The 27,697-nt window shown below is 47.6% G+C and overlaps 1 protein-coding gene across 1 annotated transcript; it reads right to left on the bottom strand.

Moving 5' to 3' along the window:
* On the bottom strand, positions 1-27,543 carry LOC121538267 (plexin-B1). Its single transcript, XM_045207340.1, has 32 exons — positions 26,439-27,543; positions 25,387-25,569; positions 17,451-17,579; positions 16,963-17,060; positions 16,649-16,781; positions 16,328-16,484; positions 16,101-16,209; positions 15,902-16,010; positions 11,462-12,193; positions 9,952-10,050; positions 9,720-9,842; positions 9,402-9,495; positions 9,141-9,307; positions 8,894-9,045; positions 8,682-8,787; positions 8,425-8,561; positions 8,080-8,256; positions 7,758-7,992; positions 7,286-7,528; positions 6,987-7,163; positions 6,618-6,766; positions 6,249-6,349; positions 5,774-5,991; positions 5,409-5,587; positions 5,200-5,266; positions 4,958-5,104; positions 4,618-4,786; positions 4,321-4,424; positions 3,877-3,961; positions 1,881-2,047; positions 1,589-1,749; positions 1-238 (listed from the first exon to the last, which is right to left on the bottom strand). Exons 1-32 carry the CDS (start codon positions 27,534-27,536, stop codon positions 55-57), a joined length of 6,189 nt encoding a protein of 2,062 aa, XP_045063275.1. The 5' UTR covers positions 27,537-27,543; the 3' UTR covers positions 1-54.
* Positions 27,544-27,697: the final 154 nt, after the last annotated feature.

Genomic DNA, 27,697 nt, shown 5'->3' with positions numbered 1-27,697 from the left:
TCTCTACTCTCCCTTCATTTCTGCTAGACCTTCTGTTCCCCCTGGGCCCTTAACCTACTCAGTAAGGTCTCCTCTCCTTGTTTGCCTCACCCTGCCCAGCTTGTGCTCTGCAATGGTACAGGAGTCCATGAAGGTCTGGGCTATGACAGACAACACAGCATCCACGTGGTCTGATGCCTGAACGTCAAAGATGAACTGAGGGTTCTTCAGGATGTTAATCCAGAACCTCAGGGGTAAACTGGTGGGAAAACAAACAATTAGAACTCTGTATGCAGAGAGATGTTATTATATTTAAAGGGAAAATCAACCCAAAACCACTAATTCCTTTAATTTACAGTGTTAACTAACACTAATATGTGAGAACAATATTCTTTGTTTACAAATGTTTCATTTTGGCGTTAGTCATAACGTTGGTAGCAACATGGGATATCATTGTGTAAAACTGTGGCAGCTCAAATCGACTACTAAACCCACAATGCAAAGCTCTCTATGGGCTGGCTTGTAAACTATCAAACGTAGCTACACACAATAATACCAAAGACAATATCAGCATGTAACATAGCCAGTTAGATGTAAACAAACGGCACTGTCAATTTAGGAGTATCCAATCTCACCATGTTCAACCTGCAGATCAATGTGCCTCACAGAGTGGAATTTAACATTCGCAACGGCAGATGTACTTTTGAGAAGATGGGGAATGTTGCCCATGCTACGTCAATGGTGCATTCTGGGCGATTCTGGGACAAGGAGTGAATGGGAGTCTATTGAGCGCTAAACATTAGCACGAATTTTGTCAACAAGAACTACAACATTACAAATATTTTCCGAGATGTGAGATAATTAACTTGCTATCTGTAGTATCGGATAGCTTTGGAATCATGACATGATGTACTTTAGAGGAAAATAGACATGTTTCTCGACATATACATTGACTTTAAGAAGGGACTGCGTGACGATTAGTTTAGCAACCGTGTGACGCACCATGACAACGTGAACGCGATTGGTCGACAGTCTGCTGGGTGGGGCGTTATACGTTCCTTCATTCATTGGATTGCTATCTCCTTTCTATAATATCTCTGGCAACGGCACCATGTAATGCACCCTGGACTAAAGAGGTAGACCAATAGGAAAAATGTGCTAGACCCTCTGTTAAATTACACATTTCTCGAGTTAGGAATATCGCAAAAATATGATCAATGGGTCATTTGAGAGAAAATATCCTCCCGAGTTATGACATCGGCCAGTTTTGAAATCTGACATGTATGATAGACGTTTTTGCGACCTAAAAGTCGTATTCCTATTAACGTCCAGTGTAGTGAGAGCGACTTAATCACGGTGATACATAATACCGGACAGATTTCTGCCTGCTTGAACGCCAAAAACCCAGATACACATGAAAACGTGAAATGACCCAGGGAATCGATAGAACATCACTTAGAGATGCACAAAAACAATATAACATTCAAAATGGGTGAACCTTTCCTTTAATGACGAGGCCCTGATCTGTATTGGTTGCTGTTATTACAAAAGATAGGAAACACTTCAGTGTTTGAAAGCAAATGAACCAGTAGTAGTACTGAGTTGTTACCTGTTAGTCTTCCAGATGTGGATGGTCTCAGAGTCTGTGATGTTGTGTTGCAGAGCCTGCTCATCCAGCAGGTCAAAGAAGTACTTGACAGCCATGGGAACTGGCTGGTTAGTGGTCAGGATCACTGTGAACAAGTCATCCACAAACTTCTGCAGTGTGCCCTGGGAGAGACAGCGGGAAGTTATGGGAATAAATATGTGCAAATGTTGAGTGTAAATTGTTCCAAATACTGTTTGTGGTTGAGCCTATGTGTGTGTGGGATTGCTTGTTTGTTGCATGTGCGTTCTGGCACCTTCATGGAGAGTAGGCGTGTGAGGTAGATCTCGGGGATGGCCTTGGCCCTCTCCCTCTCCCTCAGACTGCCACGCCTGTGTTTGGGAAGGTCTGGCTCCTCGTTGGCTTTCACCAGGTGCCAGAGCTTCACGCCTCCCTCATCCCCATCGTCCAACATGGGCGTCTCTGACAGAAAGAGGGACACACATGGTCAGACAGTGCCCCCTGCAGGCCATCTCTGTCCTAGTCTAGGTATATAAGGTAAGGTCACCCCAATGCATTGACATGCAGTTACACAGTATCAACACCGCAACAAAATGATCTCTTGTGAATTGTCTGAATGTGGTAGCTCTGTTTTATTGATGCTAAACAATATCCTATGACCATGCTGCCCTTGTTATGTGTCATAGATACAGTGGGGAAAAAAAGTATTTAGTCAGCCACCAATTGTGCAAGTTCTCCCACTTAAAAAGATGAGAGAGGCCTGTAATTTTCATCATAGGTACACGTCAACTATGACAGACAAAATTAGAAAAGAAAATCCAGAAAATCACATTGTAGGATTTTTAATGAATTTATTTGCAAATTATGGTGGGAAATAAGTATTTGGTCAATAACAAAAGTTTCTCAATACTTTGTTATATACCCTTTGTTGGCAATGACACAGGTCAAACGTTTTCTGTAAGTCTTCACAAGGTTTTCACACACTGTTGCTGGTATTTTGGCCCATTCCTCCATGCAGATCTCCTCTAGAGCAGTGATGTTTTGGGGCTGCCGCTGGGCAACACAGACTTTCAACTCCCTCCAAAGATTTTCTATGGGGTTGAGATCTGGAGACTGGCTAGGCCACTCCAGGACCTTGAAATGCTTCTTACGAAGCCACTCCTTCGTTGCCTGGGCGGTGTGTTTGGGATCATTGTCATGCTGAAAGACCCAGCCACGTTTCGTCTTCAATGCCCTTGCTGATGGAAGGAGGTTTTCACTCAAAATCTTAATTATTTCCTTTACACGGCTCAGTCGTCCTGGTCCCTTTGCAGAAAAACAGCCCCAAAGCATGATGTTTCCACCGCCATGCTTCACAGTAGGTATGGTGTTCTTTGGATGCAACTCAGCATTCTTTGTCCTCCAAACACGACGAGTTGAGTTTTTACCAAAAAGTTATATTTTGGTTTCATCTGACCATATGACATTCTCCCAATCCTCTTCTGGATCATCCAAATGCACTCTAGCAAACTTCAGATGGGCCTGGACATGTACTGGCTTAAGCAGGGGGACACGTCTTGCACTGCAGGATTTGAGTCCCTGGGGGCGTAGTGTGTTACTGATGGTAGGCTTTGTTACTTTGGTCCCAGCTCTCTGCAGGTCATTCACTAGGTCCCCCCGTGTGGTTTCTGGGATTTTTGCTCACCGTTCTTGTGATCATTTTGACCCCACGGGGTGAGATCTTGCGTGGAGCCCCAGATCGAGGGAGATTATCAGTGGTCTTGTATGTCTTCCATTTCCTAATAATTGCTCCCACAGTTGATTTCTTCAAACCAAGCTGCTTAACTATTGCAGATTCAGTCTTCCCAGCCTGGTGCAGGTCTACAATTTTGTTTCTGGTGTCCTTTGACAGCTCTTTGGTCTTAGCCATAGTGGAGTTTGAAGTGTGACTGTTTGAGGTTGTGGACAGGTGTCTTTTATACTGATAACAAGTTCAAACAGGTGCCATTAATACAGGTAACGAGTGGAGGACAGAGGAGCCTCTTAAAGAAGAAGTTACAGGTCTGTGAGAGCCAGAAATCTTGCTTGTTTGTAGGTGACCAAATACTTATTTTCCACCATAATTTGCAAATAAATTCATAAAAAATCCTACAATGTGATTTTCTGGATTTTTTTCTTCTCAAATTGTCTGTCATAGTTGACGTGTACCTATGATGAAAATTACAGGCCTCTCTCATCTTTTTAAGTGGGAGAACTTGCACAATTGGTGGCTGACTAAAAACTTTTTCCCCCCACTGTAAGTTGAGACTCACTCTCTCCAGGAATGTAGTCATGGCTGTCATTATGGACGTGTTTGGAGTTCCGGGGTACCAGTGCAACAGTGGCTCCATCCGGAACCTGCAGACCATTTGTGAAATCATGAAATCAAGTTAACAAAGTAACAAAAAGGAGACTTTACAGTGATGTAGTTAGTAATTCTGGTTAAAGGGATAGTTAGACATTTAGGTGATATAGCCCTTTTATCTACTTCCCCAGAGTCAGATTAACTCATTGATACCATTTGTATGTCTCTGCGTGCCGTTTGACTGTAGTTTCTGGAGGCATTGCTAACTGGCGTTAGCGCAATGATGAAGTCTACAGGAGCAGCTAGCATGCTAGTAGAAAAAAGGGCTTAACAGCCAAAATGTGGAACTATCCCTTTAAGGGTGATAGGGAGGGATAGAATGTGATGGGATGTGTGGCCTGCTGTGTCTGACCTTGTAATGCTGCAGGGTGTTGAGGCGTTTCCAGGAGCCCTGCACCACCGACGTCAGGTCCTCGTCAGACAGGATCAGGTGACCTGCCGTGCCCGCACGCCACTCTGATCAAGGACACAATACAGAAGATTAAACATTTAATTATAACGGTTGGCTTTGTCAATTCTATAGCATGTCCATTAACCTGGACACCATGTTCTTTGGCTTCACTTCTACCTGGCATGCCAGGATGGACGAGGATGTCACCTCTTCAGATTGAACAGTGAATAATAGAGAGAGCTGTAGTGGGACCCTCACCCAGGTGGAGAGTGTCTGTGTGGGGCCTCTGGGAGAAGGACATGCCCTTCCATGCCTGCTCCAGGAGCTTCTCCTTCACCTGGGTTATGGTGTCACAGTCCAGCACCTTGGCAGGAGCCGTCTGGGGCACGTCACCGTTGCCTATCGCTGGCATGAGGACATTCAGCGTCTGAAAAGTCAATGGTGGTTCATTATACTGTTACACTGAAACTAAGGACTACTTCACCATGCTGCACAACTCCCTTTCTAACCTCTGCTTCATAATGCAACAGAAAGCCCTGCATGTAGACGTGTCTTTGTGGTAAAGGGACATCAGGGTTTGTGTGTGCTGTGCTCTCACCAGGGTTTTGTACTCTACGTCCTCGCGGAGCAGCCTGTTGTCGTTGAGTGTATACTTGGCCTTTCCTGTCACGGCGTCCACCGGTCCCTTGTCCACCTGGTGTTTAATGGCTCGGAACAGCATGTAGAAGGACTCCCCTGCCGTGTCCTAATAACAGAGCACAGAGACATGGTTCTCTAACTGCCTCTTTAGTGAGGAGACACAGGGGGGTGAATGGGGACATGGCAGGCTGAGAGACTCACCCTCAGGAAGGTAAACAGACACATGGACATCCAGTTGGTCAGGAGCTTCTCCACCACTGATTCAGTTCTGAAACAGGACAACATATTTGACATGAATGTGTCTGACACTGATAAGAAAACCCATCCACAAGAGACTTTAGAAGACCCCGCAAGAAGACTGTCATTACCCAAGACTGAGGACAACATCATAGTGATCAATCCCCCCTCACCTTCGGAGCATGAGTCTCGGGTTCTTGGCCACGTACTGCACCACCAGGTCGTTGAGCAGAGTCTTGAGGATGTCAGTGAAGTACTCCAGCTTCCCATGCAGGGCCACGGTGAGCAGGGAGGCCACGTAAGCCCGGTCCCGAGGGGAGAAGGTCCGCTGCACCTCCAGGGTGTGGATGAACTGGGAGAGAGGGACACAAAGGGGTCAAAACAGTGACACGGTGAAAGAGAAGCATTAAATATATGCATTATGATATTACTATGATATTACTGTAGATGTTTTAGAGTCTAAATTCTATTGAGCTGGTTCAAGTTCAGTAAACAACAAAACTGTACAGCATAATTATTCAGAGTCGTTTGAGGTTACCGTGGTGAGGAATAGTTTGCTGTTGAGGAGGTTGGACAGCTGAACCAGCCCCTGCTCCACCGTCTGTCTACGGCACTCCGGCACGTCCAAATCTCGCCTCAGTGGCGACTCCCGGTGGCCAGGGAAGAAAATGCGCTCTGCATACGCCCTGTAGTCCAGGAAGGGGATACCAGAACCCACCAGGTCACTGGAACAGTCCATCATTTCAGTCATCAGGTCTACACAGAGGAAGAGGGCGGAAAATAAACCACATTGAGATACAGTGAGAATCTTTTTAGCAAAAGCACATGTAACCCACACCTGAAAAACCCTCCTTATTTGAGGCCATAAGATTTGTGATATAAGGTGCTGTTATGTCCAGGTCTCTCTTGAAAAATAGATGTTTATCTCAAAGAGACTAAACTGGTTAAATAAAAGTTAAATAAAGAAATAAACATTTATATGTGAATTTATGGCTTATGGCGCTTTCTCTCACCTGTGAACTCCTTCTTGCAGCGGTCCCTCACACCGGTCTCCAGATTCTCCAGCTGAATCTGGACCTTCTTGTAGTCCCTCACGGCCTGTTTGCTCTTCCTCCTGACAGAGAGACACGTGGACAGACAGAAGAGCTCACGTCCAATATACCGAGCATTACTTTGAACAGATTAAATGGTTTATACTTGGTAGAGTACAGTGACTGGTCCGCTGTAGCGCAGTTGGTAGAGCATGGCGCTTGCAACGCCAGGGTTGTGGGTTCGTTTCCCACGGGGGGCCAGTATGAAAAATGTATGCACTCACTAACTGTAAGTCACTCTGGATAAGAGCGTCTGCTAAATGACTAAAATGTAAATGTGTCGGCACCCACCTGTATATGAGCACTATGATGAGGACGATGAGGGCTACGATGGAGGCCCCCACGCCAACGCACACCTGGGCCTCCAGGGGGAAGGTGGACTGGACCTGGGTGTCATACTGCACTCTGCCAAGGGAGAAGTTCAGGTTTCCCATCTGGACCTAGGACAAGACAGCAATGGAATTAAGAGTGGGAGGATTAGATTGAACTGTTTTATACTTCTCATCCCCAACTATCACCACAACTATAGTCACTAGATCATCCATCAACAGCATTACTCATCATATTCAGAGTTACAGGTGTGACTATCCCCCAAAATGTAAGAAGTGCCCTCTCTGATTTCCAATTTCAACAATGGTGACCCAAGGAGTGTGGACGTACAGTGAACTCAGGGAGAGAATCCATGCCCTCCTGCTTCCTGCTGGCCATCACTGAGGGCTGCTGGGATGGAGGCTCACAGTAGAGGTGGTTATGGGTCAAGGTCTTCACCGAGCACACCCCCTCCCCGATCAGAGCCACCACCTCCTCCTTAAAGATGGCCAGGTCCAGGTTCTCCCCCTGGATCAGAAGAATAATGATATTAGAGAAAGACAACTGGACAGGAAACAGACAACTCTCATAGGCTCTGAAAAACTGTTGCAGAAGCTTTTATGGTAGCAGAGATGGGGTTTGGCAGAGACCTCCACAGAGATGATGCTGCCAGGTTTGTGGTGGTAGGGTTTGCTGGGGTCATTCTGGTTCAGTGGGATTAGGATGGGGTTGAGCGCATAGCTGAAAGCCCCGCTGCCCACAGAGCTGAAGTCAAAGTGCAGGTTATCCAGTAGGAAGTCCACCTTGACCTGGGCATTGCAGGCCTCGGTCCCCACGGCAGGCGTAGGGCACAGAATCAGAGAGGAGCTGCTCACGGCACAGCGCGTCTCAAACTGGAGAGGGAGAGATGAGACAGAGGAGATGAGAAGCTTATTTATAGATCAAGCACAAATATTTTAGCAGCAAAAATACATGTTTTGCTATTTGATATTTAGAGAAAGCAGTGATTGATTCTCAACTTTAAAGGTGATACATCACACAACATGATCAAAGAAAAGAGTGCCTATCCCTCAATGGAAGCCAGGAGACAACTGAACATCATGTTAGAGGATTCTAGTTGACCTGTTTGACAACACAGAGTGTGTCTTCAGGACAGTCTGGCTCAGGAACTATCCGTCTTTGCCTCTTGAGTGGGATTTCTCTACATCTCACTCTACTCTCTCCATCTCTGCTACTCCTCCTCGTCCTCATCCTCTTCCTCGGAGAGAGGGACTCCAGAGGACTAAGGGTCACCCGGATTCTGGCCTCCTGCACTACATCCAGGTTTTGTCCGGACACACGGATCATTCTTCCACCACTGGACACACAGAGAGAAGACTTTAAGAAAAAAAGATATATATATATTTCTGACACAATGAGTTGTGAGTGACAGTGTGCCACCCACCTGAGGAAGCTATTGGAGGGTGTAGCCATGGTTACGTTAGGATCTGAGGTGTAGTAGTAATTGGCTCCCTCTAGATGGCGCTCTGCTCTACCAAATCGGACCGTGATTCCATGCTCCCCGGTTCTGTTGCTGCCACCAGTCATACATGTAATCTGGTCATCCACGACCTCAGAGGAGCTAGAGAGAGAATGAATTGAACCAGATATCACAACTACTGCTACAGAACATTACAGGACTTTGAGGAAACTGACAAATGAATGATGAATTCTGTCATATCATGCAGACACCATTGGTTTACAGTGTTTGATCTGGTGACTGAACGTTACAGATATGCAAGATACTCACATGAGGCATGGGACTCCTCCAATCAGCACGCTGACCTCACTGGGGTGTCCAGTCTTCAGGCTCTGGCCCATTATGGTCAATGCAGAGCCCCCGGCCTTGGGCCCCTTCTGAGGGGCTATCTCCATCAGAGCTGGGTCCTGAGGAGAAGAGGAAGAGCATTAGAAAAGCACACTTTATCAGACTTCATCTGCCGGCTAGTGTTGTCCACTCGGCTAGTTCAACATTTTAGTAGAGGATTTAAAGTCTGCTACAGTTACCTGGAAGCTAAACCTTTGATCGGAGAATCCAAGTCCTCCTCCTCTCACCTCGACTGAGGCCTGGCCACTCTTCTGTCCCCTACTGGCTGTGGTCTCACACACAATCCTACAGGACAATGGAGTGTTAAAGCAGGTTGTTACTCGGAATGCAGATACAACTAGAGATACAGGAGGTAGAAGAAATCAAAGTTGTTGCATGAGAAGAACATTACCTTGAGGAGATCTCATATCTGCTGTTGATGACTGTGCAGGGGACACCAGCTATAGTGACAGAGTTCTGGATGTCTTCAGCTTTCTGTCCCAGATTAGAGCCTGAGATGGTCACCACAGTACCACCTTCTACTGGTCCAGAGACGGGCTCCATCTGCAACACAGTCATGGAGAAGTTAAGAAACGAGTCCATTTCACTGTCTGAAGACGCAAACACATGAAAAGACAATGACACAAATCAAGCCTCACAAAGTGGATGACGGGTGCTGGGCAGGACTGTTTGATCTCTTCAGTGCAGGAGTCCTGGTAACTGCATCTGGAGCGAGCTCCCCCGCACCACACACAGCCGTACTTCTGATCAGCCGTACGACAACGGCTGCAGTCTGACCGGCCCACAGAGCAGTTAAACAACGTCACTGGAACAAAAAGGATACCAGGAGTCAACAACCCAACAACAGCACAGAATCTGAATGAGATCTACATCAATTGTTCTTGTCCTTTCTAACCTACCATGAAGGTCGTCAGCACTATCAATCTGAAAGTTGTCTCTCCTCCTCACACTGATCATGGCATTGTATTCCTCCGCAAAGGCAGTATAGGCATACTGCAACAACATGACAAAATAAGTCAGTCTTAGCTGTGAACGTAATCATAGCTACCCGCATACTGCAACAACATGACAAAATAAGTCAGTCTTAGCTGTGAAAATAATCATAGCTGCCTGCATAGTTGAAATATCACTCATAAAAAAAAAAACATGAAACATCCTACAGATAAACACTGTTCAAATTGCAATCCCACATAGTCTGATATTGAATAGAGAGTGACCTGGTGTAGCTGACAGGTGATGAAGTAGAGAGAGGGCTGGGTGTCGTCTGGCTCCACGTACGCCTCCACCACCACTGACCGGCCCTCGATGGTCAGGACACACTCATAGTCCAGACCATCATCCTGATCACACACAGATACATGCACACGCCAATAGATGGACACATAGACCGTATTTTACACACCACGCACCTAAAGTCAAGTAAACCATCAGCCAGAATTCCTCACCCACCTGGAAGAGGTGAAGGTGGAGTCCCAGCAGGGTGATCTTCCGCTCCACATTAACAGGAAGAAGAGAGGAGCCCTCGACCTTCTCCACACACGGGCAGTCCTACTCACGTTACAGGACATACGTTAAAGGACATACGGTAAAGGACATACGTTACAGGACATACGTTACAGGACATACGTTACAGGACATACGTTACAGGACATACGGTAAAGGACATACGTTACAGGACATACGTTACAGGACATACGTTACAGGACATACGGTAAAGGACATACGTTACAGGACATACGTTACAGGACATACGTTACAGGACATACGTTACAGGACATACGTTACAGGACATACGTTACAGGACATACGTTACAGGACATACACACAGGGGACATTGGACATCAAAGAAAACAATATCCTTCATCTCCAGGTGATGTCACGTAAATTTCAGTCATTAAAAGGGGAGTTCTGCAGTTTCTACATTAATTTTATGATTTAGAAATTAATGATATGTACCTTTTTTATTCTTGAAGAATATAATTTATAAATGCCTCATGAGCTTAATTCAACTGTCGTATCCCATCAGAACCCAAACTATAAGCTTGTTTTACTCCAATGTTTGTAAACAAAGTAAATGGAAACAAACACTATATACCCTCAAAACATGGTTAAAACTATATTTGGATGGTCCGTCCTTGCATCCATAGCTATGTTTATGAATTTGAGAGTGGTTGCATATCTCCAGCCCCAACTATCAGCTTTTTAATGAAAAAGGGACACTTTGCTATTGTTTTAAATTATAATTGCCGCTTTAAACCAGATTTACTGTTAGAACAATTAAGCAAATCCCACTTCAAAATGTTGCTCTACAGCAGGGTTCTTCAATTCTGGTCCTGGAGGGCCGAAACACTTCTGTTTTTTATTTCTACCTGGTAGTTAATTGCACTCACCTGGTGTCCCAGGTCTGAATTAGCCCCTGATTAGAAGGAGAGGATGAAAAACAGAGGTGTTTCGGAACCTCCGGGACCGGAATTGAAGAACCCTGCTCTACAGTCTAAAAGTCTATAACATGAGATTGAAGTAAAACAAAAACCACTGACAAACAAGGCGTAAACAAAAACCACTGACAAACAAGGCGTAAACAAAAACCACTGACAAACAAGGCGTAAACAAAAACCACTGACAAACAAGGTGTAAAACAAAAAACACTGACAAACAAGGTGTAAAACAAAAAACAACATGTTTAGTTTGAACTGAAGACAGCCATTTTTGATGGTTTGAGCTCCAAAGCATTGACAATTGACAACTTCAGTGACACTCAAAACACAAAACATAATGGCGATGCTATGTTTACACACATCAGACATATAATGACATAAATAAGAGGGTAGGAATTTGGGATCAAATTAAGAGTAACCCATTTCACACAATGCAAATGCACTTATCCGATTAAGCACATGACTTGTACTGTGTGCATCAGCTAGACTGACAGTGACAATGAAAGCCCCCGCCCACTCACCGGCAGATCAAAGGAGTCAGACTGGTAGTCTGGTGAAGACTCAGACTCAAGGTCAGGTGTGAGGGTAAAGGATTGAGAGGGCTGGTTTGGGTCATCAACTCCAGAGGGCGCTGTGGCAGAGGATGTTGCAGGGTCCATCTTTGTCTCATCCTCCCCCTTGTCCCATTTCATAGTCCAGGGGGGTGAGGCTGTACCTTCAAAGGGGGCCAGGGGGATATCATCCCTGTCAGAGCCAGTGGGCAGGTCCACTAACAGGGGGACACCACTAGAGGTGGTTGAGGTGGTGTCAGAGAATGAGGGCTCCATCCCAGTGAGGCCAGTGTCTGTCAGTCCAGTAGTACTACTAGGAGACACAGTCTCTGGAGCCTTGGGCCAGTCTAGCAGCTCAACCCTGGTGACTGTTGTCTTCTCTGTCTCCCCTGTTCCACCACTAGTCCTGGAGAGACTCCCGTCTCCATCTCCCTCCACTGTGGTCTCTCCAGCGATGGCCCCTGCCTGCAGACTGGTTGTCACCTCCAGTGCAGTGGTAGCCTGGGTGGCCAGTGTGGTTGAAGGTGTGGTGGTGGCGATGGTTGGTGAGAGAGTGGTGGGGACTGCGGTCGGCTTGGGGGTGGTGGGGGGAGTAGCTGGGGGAGTGGTCCTAACAGATACCTCTGTGGCTGGGAGTGTTGGAGCAGCCAGGACAGTATCAGATCGTTTGGTTGCTGGGGGAGTGGATGTTGGTGGTTTCAACTTGAGATAGTAACAACATGAGCAGAGAAGGGGAGAGGAAGGAGAGGAGGGAGAGGAGGGGAGAGGAGGGGAGAGGAGGGGTGAGAAGGGGAGAGGAGGGAGAGGAGGGAGAGGGGGGAAGAGAAGGGAAGAGGAGGGAGAGGAGGGGAGAGAAGGGAGAGGAGTGGAGAGTAGGGAGAGGAGGTAGAGAGGGAGAGGAGGAAAGAGGAGGCGAGAGGAGGGAGAGGTGGGAGAGGAGGGAGAGGAAGGAAGAGAAGGGGAGAGGAGGGAGAGAGGGAGAGAAGGGGAGAGGAGGGAGAGGAGAGAAGGGGAGAGGAGGGAGAGGAGGGGAGAGGAGGGGAGAGAAGGGAGAGGAGTGGAGAGTAGGGAGAGGAGGTAGAGGAGGTAGAGGAGGGGAGAGGAGGGAGAGGAGGTAGAGGAGGTAGAGGAGGGAGAGGAGGGAGAGGAGGGAGAGGAGGTAGAGGAGGTAGAGGAGGGAGAGGAGGGAGAGGAGGTAGTGGAGGGGAGAGGAGGGAGAGGAGGTAGAGGAGGGAGAGGAGGGAGAGGAGGTAGAGGAGGTAGAGGAGGGAGAGGAGGTAGAGGAGAGAGAGGAGGGAGAGGAGGTAGAGGAGGTAGAGGAGGGAGAGGAGGTAGAGGAGAGAGAGGAGGTAGAGGAGGGGAGAGGGGGTAGAAGAGGGAGAGGAGGTAGAGGAGGTAGAGTAGGTAGAGGAGGTAGAGGAGGGAGAGGAGGGAGAGGAGGTAGAGGAGGGAGAGGAGGTAGAGGAGAGAGAGGAGGGAGAGGAGGTAGAGGAGGGGAGAGGAGGTAGAGGAGGTAGAGGAGGTAGAGGAGGGAGAGGATGGAGAGGAGGGAGAGGAGGTAGAGGAGGGAGAGGAGGTAGAGGAGAGAGAGGAGGGAGAGGAGGTAGAGGAGGGGAGAGGAGGTTGAAGAGGGAGAGGAGGTAGAGGAGGTAGAGTAGGTAGAGGAGAGAGAGGAGGTAGAGGTGGTAGAGGAGGGGAGAGGAGGGAGAGGAGGGAGGGGAGGGAGGGGAGGTAGAGGAGGTAGAGGAGGTAGAGGAGGGAGAGGAGGGAGAGGAGGGAGGGGAGGGAGGGGAGGGAGGGGAGGTAGAGGAGGTAGAGGAGGGAGAGGAGGGAGAGGAGGTAGAGGAGGGGAGAGGAGGGAGAGGAGGGAGAGGAGGTAGAGGAGGTAGAGGAGGTAGAGGAGGGGAGGGAGGGGAGGTAGAGGAGGTAGAGGAGGGAGAGGAGGGAGAGGAGGGAGAGGAGGGAGAGGGAGAGGGAGAGGAGGTAGAGGAGGTAGAGGAGGGAGAGGAGGGGGAGGAGGGAGGAGGGAGAGGAGGTAGAGGAGGGAGAGGAGGGAGAGGAGGGTAGAGAGGAGATGAGGAGGGAGAGGGGGAGGGAGGAGGAGGTAGAGGAGGGTAGAGGAGGGAGAGGGGGAGAGGAGGGAGAGGAGGGAGAGGAGGTAGAGGAGGTAGAGGAGGTAGAGGAGGGGGAGAGGGGAGGAGGGAGGAGGTAGAGGAGGTAGAGGAGGGAGAGGAGGGAGAGGTAGTAGAGGAGATAGAGGAGGGAGAGGAGGGGAGAGGAGGTAGAGGAGGGAGAGGAGGTAGAGGAGGGGAGAGGAGGGAGAGGAGAGGAGAGGAGGTAGAGGAGGGAGAGGAGGGAGAGGAGGGAGAGGAGGTAGAGGAGGGGAGAGGAGGGAGAGGAGGGAGAGGAGGATGAGGAGGGAGAGGAGGTAGAGGAGGGAGAGGAGGTAGAGGAGGGGAGAGGAGGGAGAGGAGGGAGAGGAGGGAGAGGAGGGAGAGGAGGTAGAGGATGGAGAGGAAGGAGACAACGGTAAAACGAGAGGACAGGCAAGAAATATATGCAAATAAGACTGACAAAAAAAACTAAACATTCACAACAAAAAAAGCAAACACTCAAAACGACAATACGACAAGACATGAATAAACTAACAGTTACAGTGCCTTGCAATATTATTCATCCCCCTTGCCGTTTTTCCTATTGTGTTGCATTACAACCTGTAATTTAAATTGATTTTTATTTGGATTTCATGTAATGAACATACACAAAATAGTCAAAATTGGTGAAGTGAAATGATAAAAATAACTTGTTTCAAAAAATTCTACAAAATAAATAATGGAAAAGTGGTGCGTGCATATGTATTCACCCCCTTTGCTATGAAGCTCCTAAATAAGATCTGGTGCAGCCAATTACCTTCAGAGGTCATATAATTAGTGAAATAAAGTCCACCTGTGTGCAATCTAAGTGTCACATGATCTCAGTATATATACACCTGTTCTGAAAGGCCCCAGAGTCTGCAACACCACTAAGCAAGGGGCACCACCAAGCAAGCGGCACCATGAAGACCAAGGAGCTCTCCAAACAGGTCAGGGACCAAGTGGTGGAGAAGTACAAATCAGGGTTGGGTTATAAAATAAAATCTGAAACTTTGAACATACCACGGAGCACCATTAAATCCATTATTAAAAAAATTGAAAGAATATGGCACCACAACAAACCTGCCAAGAGAGGGACGCCCACCAAAACTCACGGACCAGGCAAGAAGGGCATTAATCAGAGAGGCAACAAAGAGACCAAAGATAACCTTGAAGGAGCTGCATAGCTCCACAGCGGAGATTGGAGTATCTGTCCATAGGACCACTTTAAGCCGTACACTCCACAGAGCTGGGCTTTACGGAAGAGTGGCCAGAAAAAAGCCATTGCTTAAAGAAGAAAATAAGCAAACACGTTTGGTGTTCGCCAAAAGGCATGTGGGAGACTCCCCAAACATATGGAAGAAGGTACTCTGGTCAGATGAGACTTTGGCCATCAAGGAAAACACTATGTCTGGCGCAAACCCAACACCTCTTCATCACCCCGAGAACACCATCCCAACAGTGAAGCATGGTGGTGGCAGCATCATGCTGTGGGGATGTTTTTCATCGGCAGGGACTGGGAAACTGGTCAGAATTGAAGGAATGATGGATGGCGCTAAATACAGGGAAATTCTTGAGGGAAACCTGTTTCAGTCTTTCAGAGATTTGAGACTAGGACGGAGGTTCACCATCCAGCAGGCCAATGACCCTAAGCATACTGCTAAAGCAACACTCAAGTGGTTTAAGGGGAAACATTTAAATGTATTGGAATGGCCTAGTCAAAGCCCAGACCTCAATCCAATTGAGAATCTGTGGTATGACTTAAAGATTGCTTTACACCAGCGGAACCCATCCAACTTGAAGGAGCTGAGGCAGTTTTGCCTTGAAGAATGGGCAAACATCCCAGTGGCTAGATGTGCCAAGCTTATAGAGACATACCCCAAGAGACTTGCAGCTGTAATTGCTGCAAAAGGTGGCTCTACAAAGTATTGACTTTGTCTGGGTGAATAGTTATGCACGCTCAAGTTTTCAGTTTTTTTGTCTTATTTCTTGTTTGTTTCACAATAAAAAACATTTTGCATCTTCAAAGTGGTAGGCATGTTGTGTAAATCAAATTATACAAACCCCCAAAAAATCTATTTTAATTCCAGTTTGTAAGGCAACAAAATAGGAAAAATGTCAAGGGGGGTGAATACTTCCGTAAGCCACTGTACCCCTTACCTAGGACAGTTACCAGTTTCTCTACAAAGCAAACCTGAATAGGCTGGTTAGTAGATATAGTACGTACCAGCTAGCAGTCCTGTAACTGCACTGACTGACAGCCTGTAGGTGGACTTACGTGTTGGTTGTAAATTGTGACTCCCTCATCACAGGAAATGTTTGGGGTGCAGAAGTGCTGGTGAATACACCAGTTACAGCCCCAGCGGCTGCTCACACAACCTCTGCACCTGACAACAGAGAGAAGACGGAGACAGTGAGAGGTTAACAGGGAGAAATATACAATTATATTGCGGTAAAATGTCAGCATTTTAACTCACGGCATGCGTCCAGAGAGCTGTTGGACCACGCCACAGTCAAAGAAGGTGAACTCCCAAGCAGCCACTGTCACTTTGAGGAAGCGAAGGGACAGGGGGACGGTGACTGAGTCTGAGGAGGAGAGGACAGTAGTAGGATAGTTAGCTCTGGTGATCATTGAGAATGAGAGAGGAATCATTTTGCATTTTGCTTTGTAGTGTCCTATTGGTCTCACACCAATGTCCCTCACCTTCTCCCTGGCCAATGAGAGGCAGCCTGCTGGCGTCGGGGGTAGAGCAGGTCACACCAGTGTCTGTGACGGTGGCAGGACTTTCCACATCCTGGTAGAAACATTTGTATGCTTCGCCTTCCACTAGACTTGGCAATCCCTTCACTGACACAGCAATCTGAGAGAAAGAGAGAGAGAGAGAGAGAGAGAGAGAGAGAGAGAGAGAGAGAGAGAGAGAGAGAGAGAGAGAGGGACAGACAGACAAACAGGTGTCAAAGGGTATTCTATTTTTTTCATTTCAAGCTCAAAACAACACTGTATCTTGCACTTCTCATGTCTTACGTCTGTCTCCTCTCCACGGCTGATGTTATACAGGCTCAAGGATTGGATACTGAGACACTGCTGCTGCTGGTCAAAGCTCCACAGCCATTGGCCCTGCAGAGCCCCCCGACTGCACTGGGAACGCTGGCCACACCTGCCATCACAGGGGGACATGGGGGTGAGGGGTGGAACACAGGTCCAAAGAGAGGAAGAAATGGGAAGGTGATCATAAGTTAATGTTGACATTTTGCCTTTGCTCTTCCTATATTTTCAAGCTCTTATTAACTTGACTCTCTGTGGTATAGAATTAGAATAGTGAGTTGGTGCTTCCTCACCTGCCCTCCAGAACACACCAGCCACAGTAAGGGTCTCGGGTTGAGAGACAGGACTGACAGTCCAGGTGATCACACTCTGCCACCGGCCGCTTCTCCACCTGAAAGATTACCCACATCCCTTTCTTATGAACAGCTGTACTATACATGGACAATGAAGCTGTAGAGGTGCTATAATTGTGTTATATCATTTATAAATTCCCCCTAACCCCCCACACACACACACACACTTTATAGTACTTGCTTTTCATGGGAAGGCCTTCTAATCTAAAAGGGAGTGTGCCAATGGCTGGTCAGACAAAATGCAAAAACACATCTGTACCTACCCTTGATTGACTTCACTGCATTCCACCCCCCAACCATCAGCTCAAGAAAAAAACGGCCTGTGGCTGAATGTAGTTGATGATCCCTGCTCTATATTAGGAGAGTCAAGTAGCTAGTGATGATGTGTTTGAGCTGTGTTTTGCTGTGTGGTGTCCACTCAGACTAACCATTGTGCTGGTCATGATGTAGATGTGGGACTCCGTCTGGTCCAGGAGAAGGTCGCTGCTGATGGGTGAGTTGGGCTGGATGATCATGGAGGAGTACTTCTCCACCCTACCTCCAGAGCCTAGGAACACCTGGAGGGAAGCATAAGGTTACTGTCGTAAACGATCAATCATTTCCAAGTAGGGCTGTGGCAGTCACGAAATTTCGTCAGCCAGTGATTGTCAAGCAAATAACTGTCGGTCTCACTGTAATTGAATTGTAGTTAACATAAACACATTTAGCATTATATTGACATTTTAGTCATTTAGCAGACGCTCTTATCCAGAGCGACTTACATGAGCAATTAGGGTTAAGTGCTGCCCTGGCCTCCACACATAGCCTACAAGCCACTGATGCAGACCTTTGGAACATCTACATTTAAAAAAGTATAATAAATCCATGTAATATAGCCTACACCTTCACAATAAATCCATTATTTATTTTAGACAGGTCTAAAGAAACATGATATGAAGAAAATGTAGTCTATTTCAGAAGAACAGAATAGCATACTCTGAGTTGTCCTTATGTTAGGTCCTGATCTGGCTATGCCAAATGGCTGTGGGCTACACTAGCTCATTTAGCAGACATGATTTGCTTAGAATTCCCGTGGCATGATTTTATATTATTTTATAGTATGAAGAATACAATTGAACAAAACTGAATAAAATAGAAAGGTTATTTTCTCCAAACGATTTGAGGGAGTGTGCACATGCGGCTATTCTGTGGTATTATAACCAGAGAGGCGGGGCTTCCGAGGACGAGCTCGGCATCCATTGGCCTGTTGGGCGTAATTTAAGTTTGCTTCAGGTGAATAGGATTGGTCGTTGGACTCCCCATAGTATGTTATACCTCGTTCCCTCCTTCAGGGAACAGTAGTTATATTCACAACTGTACGTTTTATATGTACTGTATGTGCTGAGTGTGTACTGTACTGTACTGTACGTTTTATATGTACTGTATGTGCTGACTGTGTACTGTACTGTACTGTATGTTTTATATGTACTGTATGTGCAAACCCCCTCCTTCAGGGAACCATAGTTATATTCATAACTGTACGTTCCCTTTCAGTCGTATAACATACTATCACGCCCCCAAGCCGGCTCAGAGGGTACCAAACTAGGGGACCCACGGCAGGCCAAGCATACACACGTTCCACCGTCTCCAAAAAGGGGTTACAGAAGCCTAATATTTACCAGAGAAGCCTAAACTGTCAAAGCCCAATATAGGGAACCATAACCTACTGCAACTTGGCTATGCGCACTGACACGCTGCCACTGCAGCCCAAGTCCCAAGACCACACGGTCCCAATAACAATACTTAACTTGCAAGCCTGAAATGTCAGAACTCGTACAAGGAACCTCAAGTCCAAAACACCTGTCGTGACTTGGTAAAGCGCACGCGCGCGCTGCATAGCATCGGCCAGAGTCGATGAACCACGGCAGCCTGAGGGTCAAACCCACAGGAAACCTGCAGTAACCTGGAAACGGTATACTCGCGTGCTGCCACGGCAGACCAAGGCTTAAACCCGCAGGGAAACTGTGATAACCCGGACAAAATGCTGCCTAACATCGATCACGGCGGCCCAAGTCCATAGACCCTACCGGTTCCAAAAAGGCTCACACCAAGACCTGAGGAGTCTGGAATGCCAGAACTCACACAAGGAACTGCAAGTCCAAAACAACAGGGCACCTGCGGTGACTTGATAATGCGCATTTGCACGCCACGTTATCGACGAACTGCGGCAGCCAAAGGCTCAAACCCAAAGGGAAACTGTGGTAACCTGGATAAATGCGCAACCTGCACTGTGCCTTACACCCACTCCTGGACCCAGCCATAAGAACACTATGAGCCACACTGGGAGCACATACGTCCAAGCGATAAAACCTCACAAAGGTATGTGGGGAAGCCCAAATCGCTGCAGCACAGATATCACCAATCGTCATGCCCCCGAACAATGCCCAAGAAGCCGCCACACCCCTAGTGGAGTGAGCACGCCCACTGCTAGGTTACCCCTGCCCTTTGCTGTCACACGCCAGGGAGATAGCCTCCACTATCCAATTAGAAAGTGCCCTACCCCGAGCTGGATTAGGGAAAAAGCTGGTCATTAATGTGGATATCCTTGGTCCTATCCATATCTACGTGCGTAAAGCGTGCATATGACACAGGCCATGCAACCTCTGTTGTTCACTGGAAGCAAACAGAGGAGGTGAGATAGGGAACAGCTTGAAAGCCAGGGACCTGTAAGACATAGGTATAACCTTTGGAGCAAAAGCTGCATTAGGACGTAACCTCACATTGGAGTCGCCAGGCGCAAACTCCAAACAGGAAGGGTGTACTAATAGCACTTGGAAATCCCCAACGCGCTTGGCCGACGCCAAGGCCATGAGCAGGGCAGTCTTGTAGGAAGGACCTTCAGGTCCACAGACTCCTTTGGTTCAAACGGCGGCTCACTCAATGTGGAACCGCACCACAAGAGGATGAGACCCTGGGGTAGAGCCGTCAATCCTGAGATGGCTGCCATATAAATCTTCAATGTGGAAAAAGGCCCTGCTCAAAAAGCTCTTGCAAGAACATCAAAATGTCCACCAAAAGAGCTCTGAAAAAGGAGAAACTCCTTTAACCTGACACCAACCCTCAAATGCGCGTCACTTATACAGTATGTATGCGATCCTCTCATAGAGGGTGAACGCGCCAACTATGCAGTCTGTGAGAGAAAAAATTAGTATTAGCATTACTTCAAGGTTAATATACAGTGGGGAAAAAATGTATTTAGTCAGCCACCAATTGTGCAAGTTCTCCCACTTAAAAAGATGAGAGAGGCCTGTAATTTTCATCATAGGTACACGTCAACTATGACAGACAAATTGAGAATTTTTTTTCTCCAGAAAATCACATTGTAGGATTTTTAATGAATTTATTTGCAAATTATGGTGGAAAATAAGTATTTGGTCACCTACAAACAAGCCCGATTTCTGGCTCTCACAGACCTGTAACTTCTTCTTTAAGAGGCTCCTCTGTCCTCCACTCGTTACCTGTATTAATGGCACCTGTTTGAACTTGTTATCAGTATAAAAGACACCTGTCCACAACCTCAAACAGTCACACTCCAAACTCCACTATGGCCAAGACCAAAGAGCTGTCAAGGACACCAGAAACAAAATTGTAGACCTGCACCAGGCTGGGAAGACTGAATCTGCAATAGGTAAGCAGCTTGGTTTGAAGAAATCAACTGTGGGAGCAATTATTAGGAAATGGAAGACATACAAGACCACTGATAATCTCCCTCGATCTGGGGCTCCACGCAAGATCTCACCCCGTGGGGTCAAAATGATCACAAGAACGGTGAGCAAAAATCCCAGAACCACATGGGGGGACCTAGTGAATGACCTGCAGAGAGCTGGGACCAAAGTAACAAAGCCTACCATCAGTAACACACTATGCCGCCAGGGACTCAAATCCTGCAGTGCGAGACGTGTCCCCCTGCTTAAGCCAGTACATGTCCAGGCCCGTCTGAAGTTTGCTAGAGTGCATTTGGATGATCCAGAAGAGGATTGGGAGAAGGTCATATGGTCAGATGAAACCAAAATATAACTTTTTGGTAAAAACTCAACTCGTTGTGTTTGGAGGACAAAGAATGCTGAGTTGCATCCAAAGAACACCATACCTACTTTGAATCATGGGGGTGGAAACATCATGCTTTGGGGCTGTTTTTCTGCAAAGGGACCAGGACGACTCATCCGTGTAAAGAAGAATGAATGGGGCCATGTATCGTGAGATTTTGAGTGAAAACCTCCTTCCATCAGCAAGGGCATTGAAGATGAAACGTGGCTGGGTCTTTCAGCATGACAATGATCCCAAACACACCGCCCGGGCAACGAAGGAGTGGCTTCGTAAGAAGCATTTCAAGGTCCTGGAGTGGCCTAGCCAGTCTCCAGATCTCAACCCCATAGAAAATCTTTGGAGGGAGTTGAAAGTCCATGTTGCCCAGCGACAGCCCCAAAACATCACTGCTCTAGAGGAGATCTGCATGGAGGAATGGGCCAAAATACCAGCAACAGTGTGTGAAAACCTTGTGAAGACTTACAGAAAACGTTTGACCTGTGTCATTGCCAACAAAGGGTATATAACAAAGTATTGAGAAACTTTTGTTAATGACCAAATACTTATTTTCCACCATAATTTGCAAATAAATTCATTAAAAATCCTACAATGTGATTTTCTGGAGAAAAAAATTCTCAATTTGTCTGTCATAGTTGACGTGTACCTATGATGAAAATTACAGGCCTCTCTCATCTTTTTAAGTGGGAGAACTTGCACAATTGGTGGCTGACTAAAGACTTTTTTTCCCCACTGTAAATTATAGGTGTGTACAATCCTGTTACTCTGGTTGCGTAAGTTGCTGTTATAACATAACTCTATCTCTGTATCTAATCCACCACGGCTGTGCACATCTCGTGTTCTTACCTCCACCATCTGTACTCTGAAACTTGCATGTTCGGATACAAGGTATCTCTGTTCCGAACGAAGTCTCTCCTTATCCTCTATTCTAAGAACAAACAGTTCTTAGTACTCGCATGAGAACACAGAGGACTCTGAATATTTGCCACCTCATCCAGTAGATATCTGTTGGTTCGACACATTGAGACAGTTGTGGTGGAACCAGCCATGACTAAGCATTATTGGTCTACTATATAAGACCTCTGTTTATCTCTGTATGTCAGAGCTCTCGGCCCAACACTCAAGAGTGTGGGGTCGACCAGCCTCATTATTGCAGAGCACTCACTCTATTCATTTGTGTGTGTGGTGTGACCTGCTCCCTTATTAATACATTTTGAATAAAGTAATATCCTGATTGGTGATTGACCTTGTCTCTCCTCATTAATTAATTAGCATTTCTAAGTCATAATCACGTTAGAGGGAAAACCCCTAGCTGACAAATTCAACCTTTCAGGGTCCAAACCCACAGATCCCATATCTGCGGTCGTGGGTGCCAAATTCTTCCGTGCGCCTGGGACAATAGATACCGATGACCCAGCCCAACAGGCGGATTATCTCTGGGAACCAGGGTTGTCTGGACAACGGGGAGCCACCAAAATCAACAACACACCCTCCTGATGGACCCTATCCTCGATGGCCTGAATCAGGTCCACCAGAAAAACACATAGAGCAGGGTACGGGGCCGTTCCCAATGGAGCGCTCAGATCCCTTATTGAGAAGAACAGATGACAATGCGTATTCTCGCGCTGCATAAGATCTACGTTGGCTCTGACGAACCGGTCCCATATCTGGTCCACCACCAAGGGGTGCACTCTCCACTCCATAGAGATAGGACCCCCCCTAGAAAGTAGATCTGCACCCACGTTGAAAGATCTGGGAAGATACGTCGCCCTCAGCGACAGGAAATGCGCACTGCTCCATATGAGCAGACAACAGGCCAGGTTTAGGAGAGAGAGAGAGAGACTGCGTCCCTCCCTGTATGTTGATGTAGCCACCACCGTCCTGTTGTCGGCAATAACCCAGCGCTGAAACAGACACATCAACAGAAGTCCCAGAGCCACCACAGCTATTACAGAGGCCATCAGATCCAATAACCGCAGGCACAAGAGAAAACGCACCGAGTGCCCAAGCTGAAACCGTGACAGACAGAGCCGGAATGCGACCCTCCTCTGTTGGGACAAAAACACGATTCAGAACCGAGTCCAGAGCAAGACCCAGAAACTGAATGCGCAGAGCTGGAGTCAAACAACTTTTCTTGTGATTCACTATGAACCCCAGAGACTGAATATGCGAAACCAGCAGTGTGGAGCTCCATCAGTTCCCTCAACTCTGCTACGACCAGCCAATTGTCCAGATAGGCCAATACTCTGATCAACTAGCACCGCACCGGTGCCAAAGCTGCCTCCACCACCATAGACAAGGTGCGGGCGATAGGGAGATTGGGAGGATGTATAGCACATGAAAATATGCATCCTTCAGATCTATGGACATGAACCAATTGCTGCAAATGCTGGCGAAGTGTGAGCATTTTAAACTTACAACCTTGACCATTGACGTAATGACGCCACGACAAGGAGGAGGACGCACAGCGAACTGTTGACCTGGAGGAAGTCCGCTGCGGGGGAGAAAATGCCATCAAAGGCGCATTCACCACCAATTGTTCACTCTCCACTGCCGAAACCAAAGCCAGGGATTCAGGCTCATGTCATCCGATTCCCTGAACCCTCCAGAGCCATTCAGGGATAGTAAATCATCCCCGGAGTCCTGACTCTGAACACTGCCAGAGAAACCGGAATGAGCCTCACTCGGCTGAACTCCACTCTAACCACCAATCTTCTTCACAAAGGCAGCCCGACTCCCAATGGAATTGAACCCAGCCGGAGACAATGGTCACACGAACTGGTCTGAGCCAAGGCCTCCTGAGCGTGTTTCCACCCCAGGAAATAGGACAGCACTCGTGAGTATCTTTAATTTTCTTTGTGAAAACCACCTAGGGCACGGTCGGAGGTTCAAACTCGGCTGGTTAGCCTTTTTGAACTTACTCTTACCACTGGCCATCTTAGTCAAGCAAGGAAGCATTGGCTACACAAGCAGAGCAGAAAGTAGTGGGTTTTTCACAAACACAAAAACCGATACCAAGGCCCAAAACTGGCAACATCTAGGGCAGAGGTTCCCAAACATATTTGGCTCACAAGTCACGACCCCATTTTGATGTCAAACAAACATTTTGCGACCCCAACATGTAAAAAAATATAGTTATGTAATCCACAGCCAATGTTTACTTTTTTAATTGAGACTGTGACAGTCTATTACAAATCAGTCTGACAGTACTTCAATAACCCCTGTTCTATTAACCAAGTGCGATTTTATATATTTTATTTCAGAGTTTCTCTCACGACCCAAGGCGGGGCTTTCGAGGGCGGGCTCGGCATCCATTGGCCCGTTGGCCGTGATATCCGTTTGCTTCAGGTGATTAGAATTGGTCGTTGACTCCCCATAGTATGTTATACAGAGTGACCGACTGAAAGGCAACTGAAAAACAAAAGTTACATTTTTGGCTAGAATATGTGGCTAAAAGCAAATTAAAGGTGCATTTGTACTGTCTGCAGGATTCTATTGTAAAAAGAACAGTTAATTTGATTGTCAGTCAGTAAATCTAATCTGGAGGATACCAAGACACCTTTTCCTAAGTGAATCATAAGCCCTCAAACTCTCAAGTTACCTGAGTTTAATGAGATTAGCATAGATTTGATGCTGGCCTCCATTAACCTCCAGTGATCACAGTGCTGTAAGTAGGAATCTCTTTGGTTTGTCAAGTGGACTCTCAGAACATCTTAGCGAGCTGACACAATGGTTTAGAAACCTGCAGGTGGTACCCACATTGTGTGTGTGTGTGTATATGTGTGTGTGTGTGTGCATGTGTGTTCACACATGCATTTGCACATGTGTGTGTGTCTGAATGCTGGTTGTGGAATTTGGTGTACAGCGATGAGATATTCCCTTTAAAATGGGTAACTTCAGTGGGCTATATGCTGAGGGACTCAAAGCCCTCTGTTCTGTTCTGTCTGGGGCTGAGGAGAGGAGGGCTGAAGGAGGAGGGCTGAAGGAGGAGGGCTGAGGAGAGGAGGGCTGAAGGAGGAGGGCTGAGGAGGAGGGCTGAGGAGAGGAGGGCTGAAGGAGGAGGGCTGAGGGTGGAGGGCTGAGGAAGGCTGAGGGGAGGAGGGCTGAGGAGAGGAGGGCTGAGGAGGGCTCCCCCACCTCCCCCTGGCCCTGGCTTTAACAACGCTTTTAGACGATGTCTAGCTCCATTTGAGTAGAAGTATGTCTGAAACACTGCTATCTTGATCTAAATCTCATGTATTAACTGAAACATGCATCATGACCTACTGTAACTTGGCATACCTTGTGCAAATTCCCTTTAGAGTCTCCTAAAAAGGCAATTGTGTGCCCTGCTCTCACACTGACAGCAACAGCAGTGAGACGGGCGGACGGGCTGTCCAATACCGCCTCAGCTTCTATGGGTACCCTGCTGGCCATTGGACTGGGGGTGTGGTCAGAGCCACAGGGATAAGCCTTCAGGGTGTTCTGGAACACAGAGAACAAACAATACACTTCTCTCAGAGAATGTTCTGTTCACATTATCACTGGAACCTGGTTAGTCATTCAACAGTATTACTTCCATTCAGAAATATTTCTTTCACACCATTGACTCACAGTCTAACCAATCCTCTTAGTTTTTATAAGAGGATTAATATTAGATTAGATTGGAAGCATACCAAGGTTGCAATCTTGCTCCTTTGATTTTGGTAACACCCTTAAATCCCTACCAATAAGTATTCAGCTCAACTCCAGTAAATTGGGATGTATTTTGTTCCAGGGCTTGTTTCCTTTAAAGCGCATTGTTTACCAAATTAACTTTCTGTTCCAATCCATCTGTCCGTCTCGTTGGACTTCAAAGCGCTCCTCCCCATCCTTGTCAGCCTTCATTTAACAGTCCGATAGCTGAGTCGGGACAGTTTGTTTTATTAAAATGCCCCGGGCTACAGGGCAAGCAGGCCTGATGAGCTCCGGGCTCCGGGCCCAGACTGGAGGCTGGGGGTCATCCCGGGTTCATAAGCCTGCGTGGCTACTTCACTCCCAGGCATCAGGGATCTCTTGGCTGTTTGACACAGGGCTCGTTAAGGCTCTTCATGAATCATTGGCCTTCCTCTCTCTACAGCTGTTCTGCTTTAAGCATGGATCTAGTCCAATAAGCATTACATCGGCCAAAGTAGAGAACAAGTGGGATTGAACTAGATTATAAGGCATTCCATTGGTAGTACCCTGACCTTAGGGAAAACAAGGCAAATGCATGGCATTGAGCAGTGGAAACCTACATTGACATTTCTTTCATTCTGATGAAACAGAGGAATCATGTGAAAGGTTTACAACATCTGCTCCCCTGAATACCTTACCGTGGGTAAGTTGGCACAGCTGGACTTGACCTCGTACTCGATGTAGGCCACCTCCCCTCCTCCCTCCACCCGGCCATCCAGCGTGTAACACATGTCTCGTGTGGAATCGATGTGTCTGTCCAGCTCGTCCAGGGGGTACACACACAGAGCCGAGTCGTCTGAGGGCCCGTTGGAGAAGCTGGCCCGGGTGGAGAAGACCCCGAGCAGAGCCTCCCCTTCTCTGCCGCCCCCCTGACCCACCTGGGCCGCCTGCAGGAGGTTGTAGTTCCTCTCTGGGGAGGAGGTATAGGAGGAGTGACACACCAGGGGTACCTCTACATAGGAGTAGTAGGAGGTGTCATCCAGACACACACGGGCAGCATACGTACGGTATTCCCGCGACACAGCCTTAATGTCACGGCGATAGAACAAGAAGTACACATGCCCACGGCGAGCGAAGGCAGCTACAAAATGGTGGTCGTACTCCGAGAGCCTTCCCGCCACGGCCAGCTTGGCAGTCTCGTCGTATGAGAACACAGGCTCATGGGCCAGATGCCGTGTGGAGATGGGCGGATGGCTGCTTGTGTAACCACGGCCCACATAGAGCACAGCCCGCTCCCCGCCTCGGGGCCCAACCACCAGCCCCACCGTGGACACCCCCGGGTCGTTGGCCGCCACGTACTGGGTGTCCACCGGCCTCTCTGTGGAGAACAGCACTTCCTTCACAGAGGCAAGGCTGCGCTTCTGGCAGGTGCCCTGGTGGACGTTACCACAGGTGATGAGCTCCATGGCTGAGGGGTCCACCAGGAGCAGCTTGTTGTGGTTGGAGGTGCGCCGGGCCTGGGGGCAGTTGGCCTCGGTGACAGGGGGAAGACACTCCTTACTATCAGTCACTGGGCCGGTCCCCTCCTCCTGCTCCAGACGTAGGCCGTCCAGCCCGTCCAGTTGGAAGAGGTGGTCCCTGGCCCCCACGTAGACTGTGCCCACAGAGGGGTCTGGGTGCAGGACCAGGTGCTCAAAGGAAGTATCATTTCTGGAGAAGCGGGGATAAGTGCGGACAGCGAGGGAGCATGAGGGGGTGACCAGGAGGAAGACGAGCAGAGTTGAGATCAGAGACATACCAAGTGGCATAGCAAATATTCTGCAAAGAAAAGAAAAACAGTTTTTAAAAACAGTTGTTAAAAAATGCTCAACATCAAATTTGTTATACAAACATATTAATATATATTTATACAATGTCTAACCATTTGTTTCTGACGTTAAGCTCAAGTCTCCTCCTC

The sequence above is a fragment of the Coregonus clupeaformis genome, chromosome 24 (genome assembly GCF_020615455.1).
Source record: "Coregonus clupeaformis isolate EN_2021a chromosome 24, ASM2061545v1, whole genome shotgun sequence".
NCBI lineage: Eukaryota > Metazoa > Chordata > Actinopteri > Salmoniformes > Salmonidae > Coregonus > Coregonus clupeaformis.
Note: the sequence above shows the minus strand (reverse complement) of the source record. Positions and strands in the feature narration are given on the sequence as shown.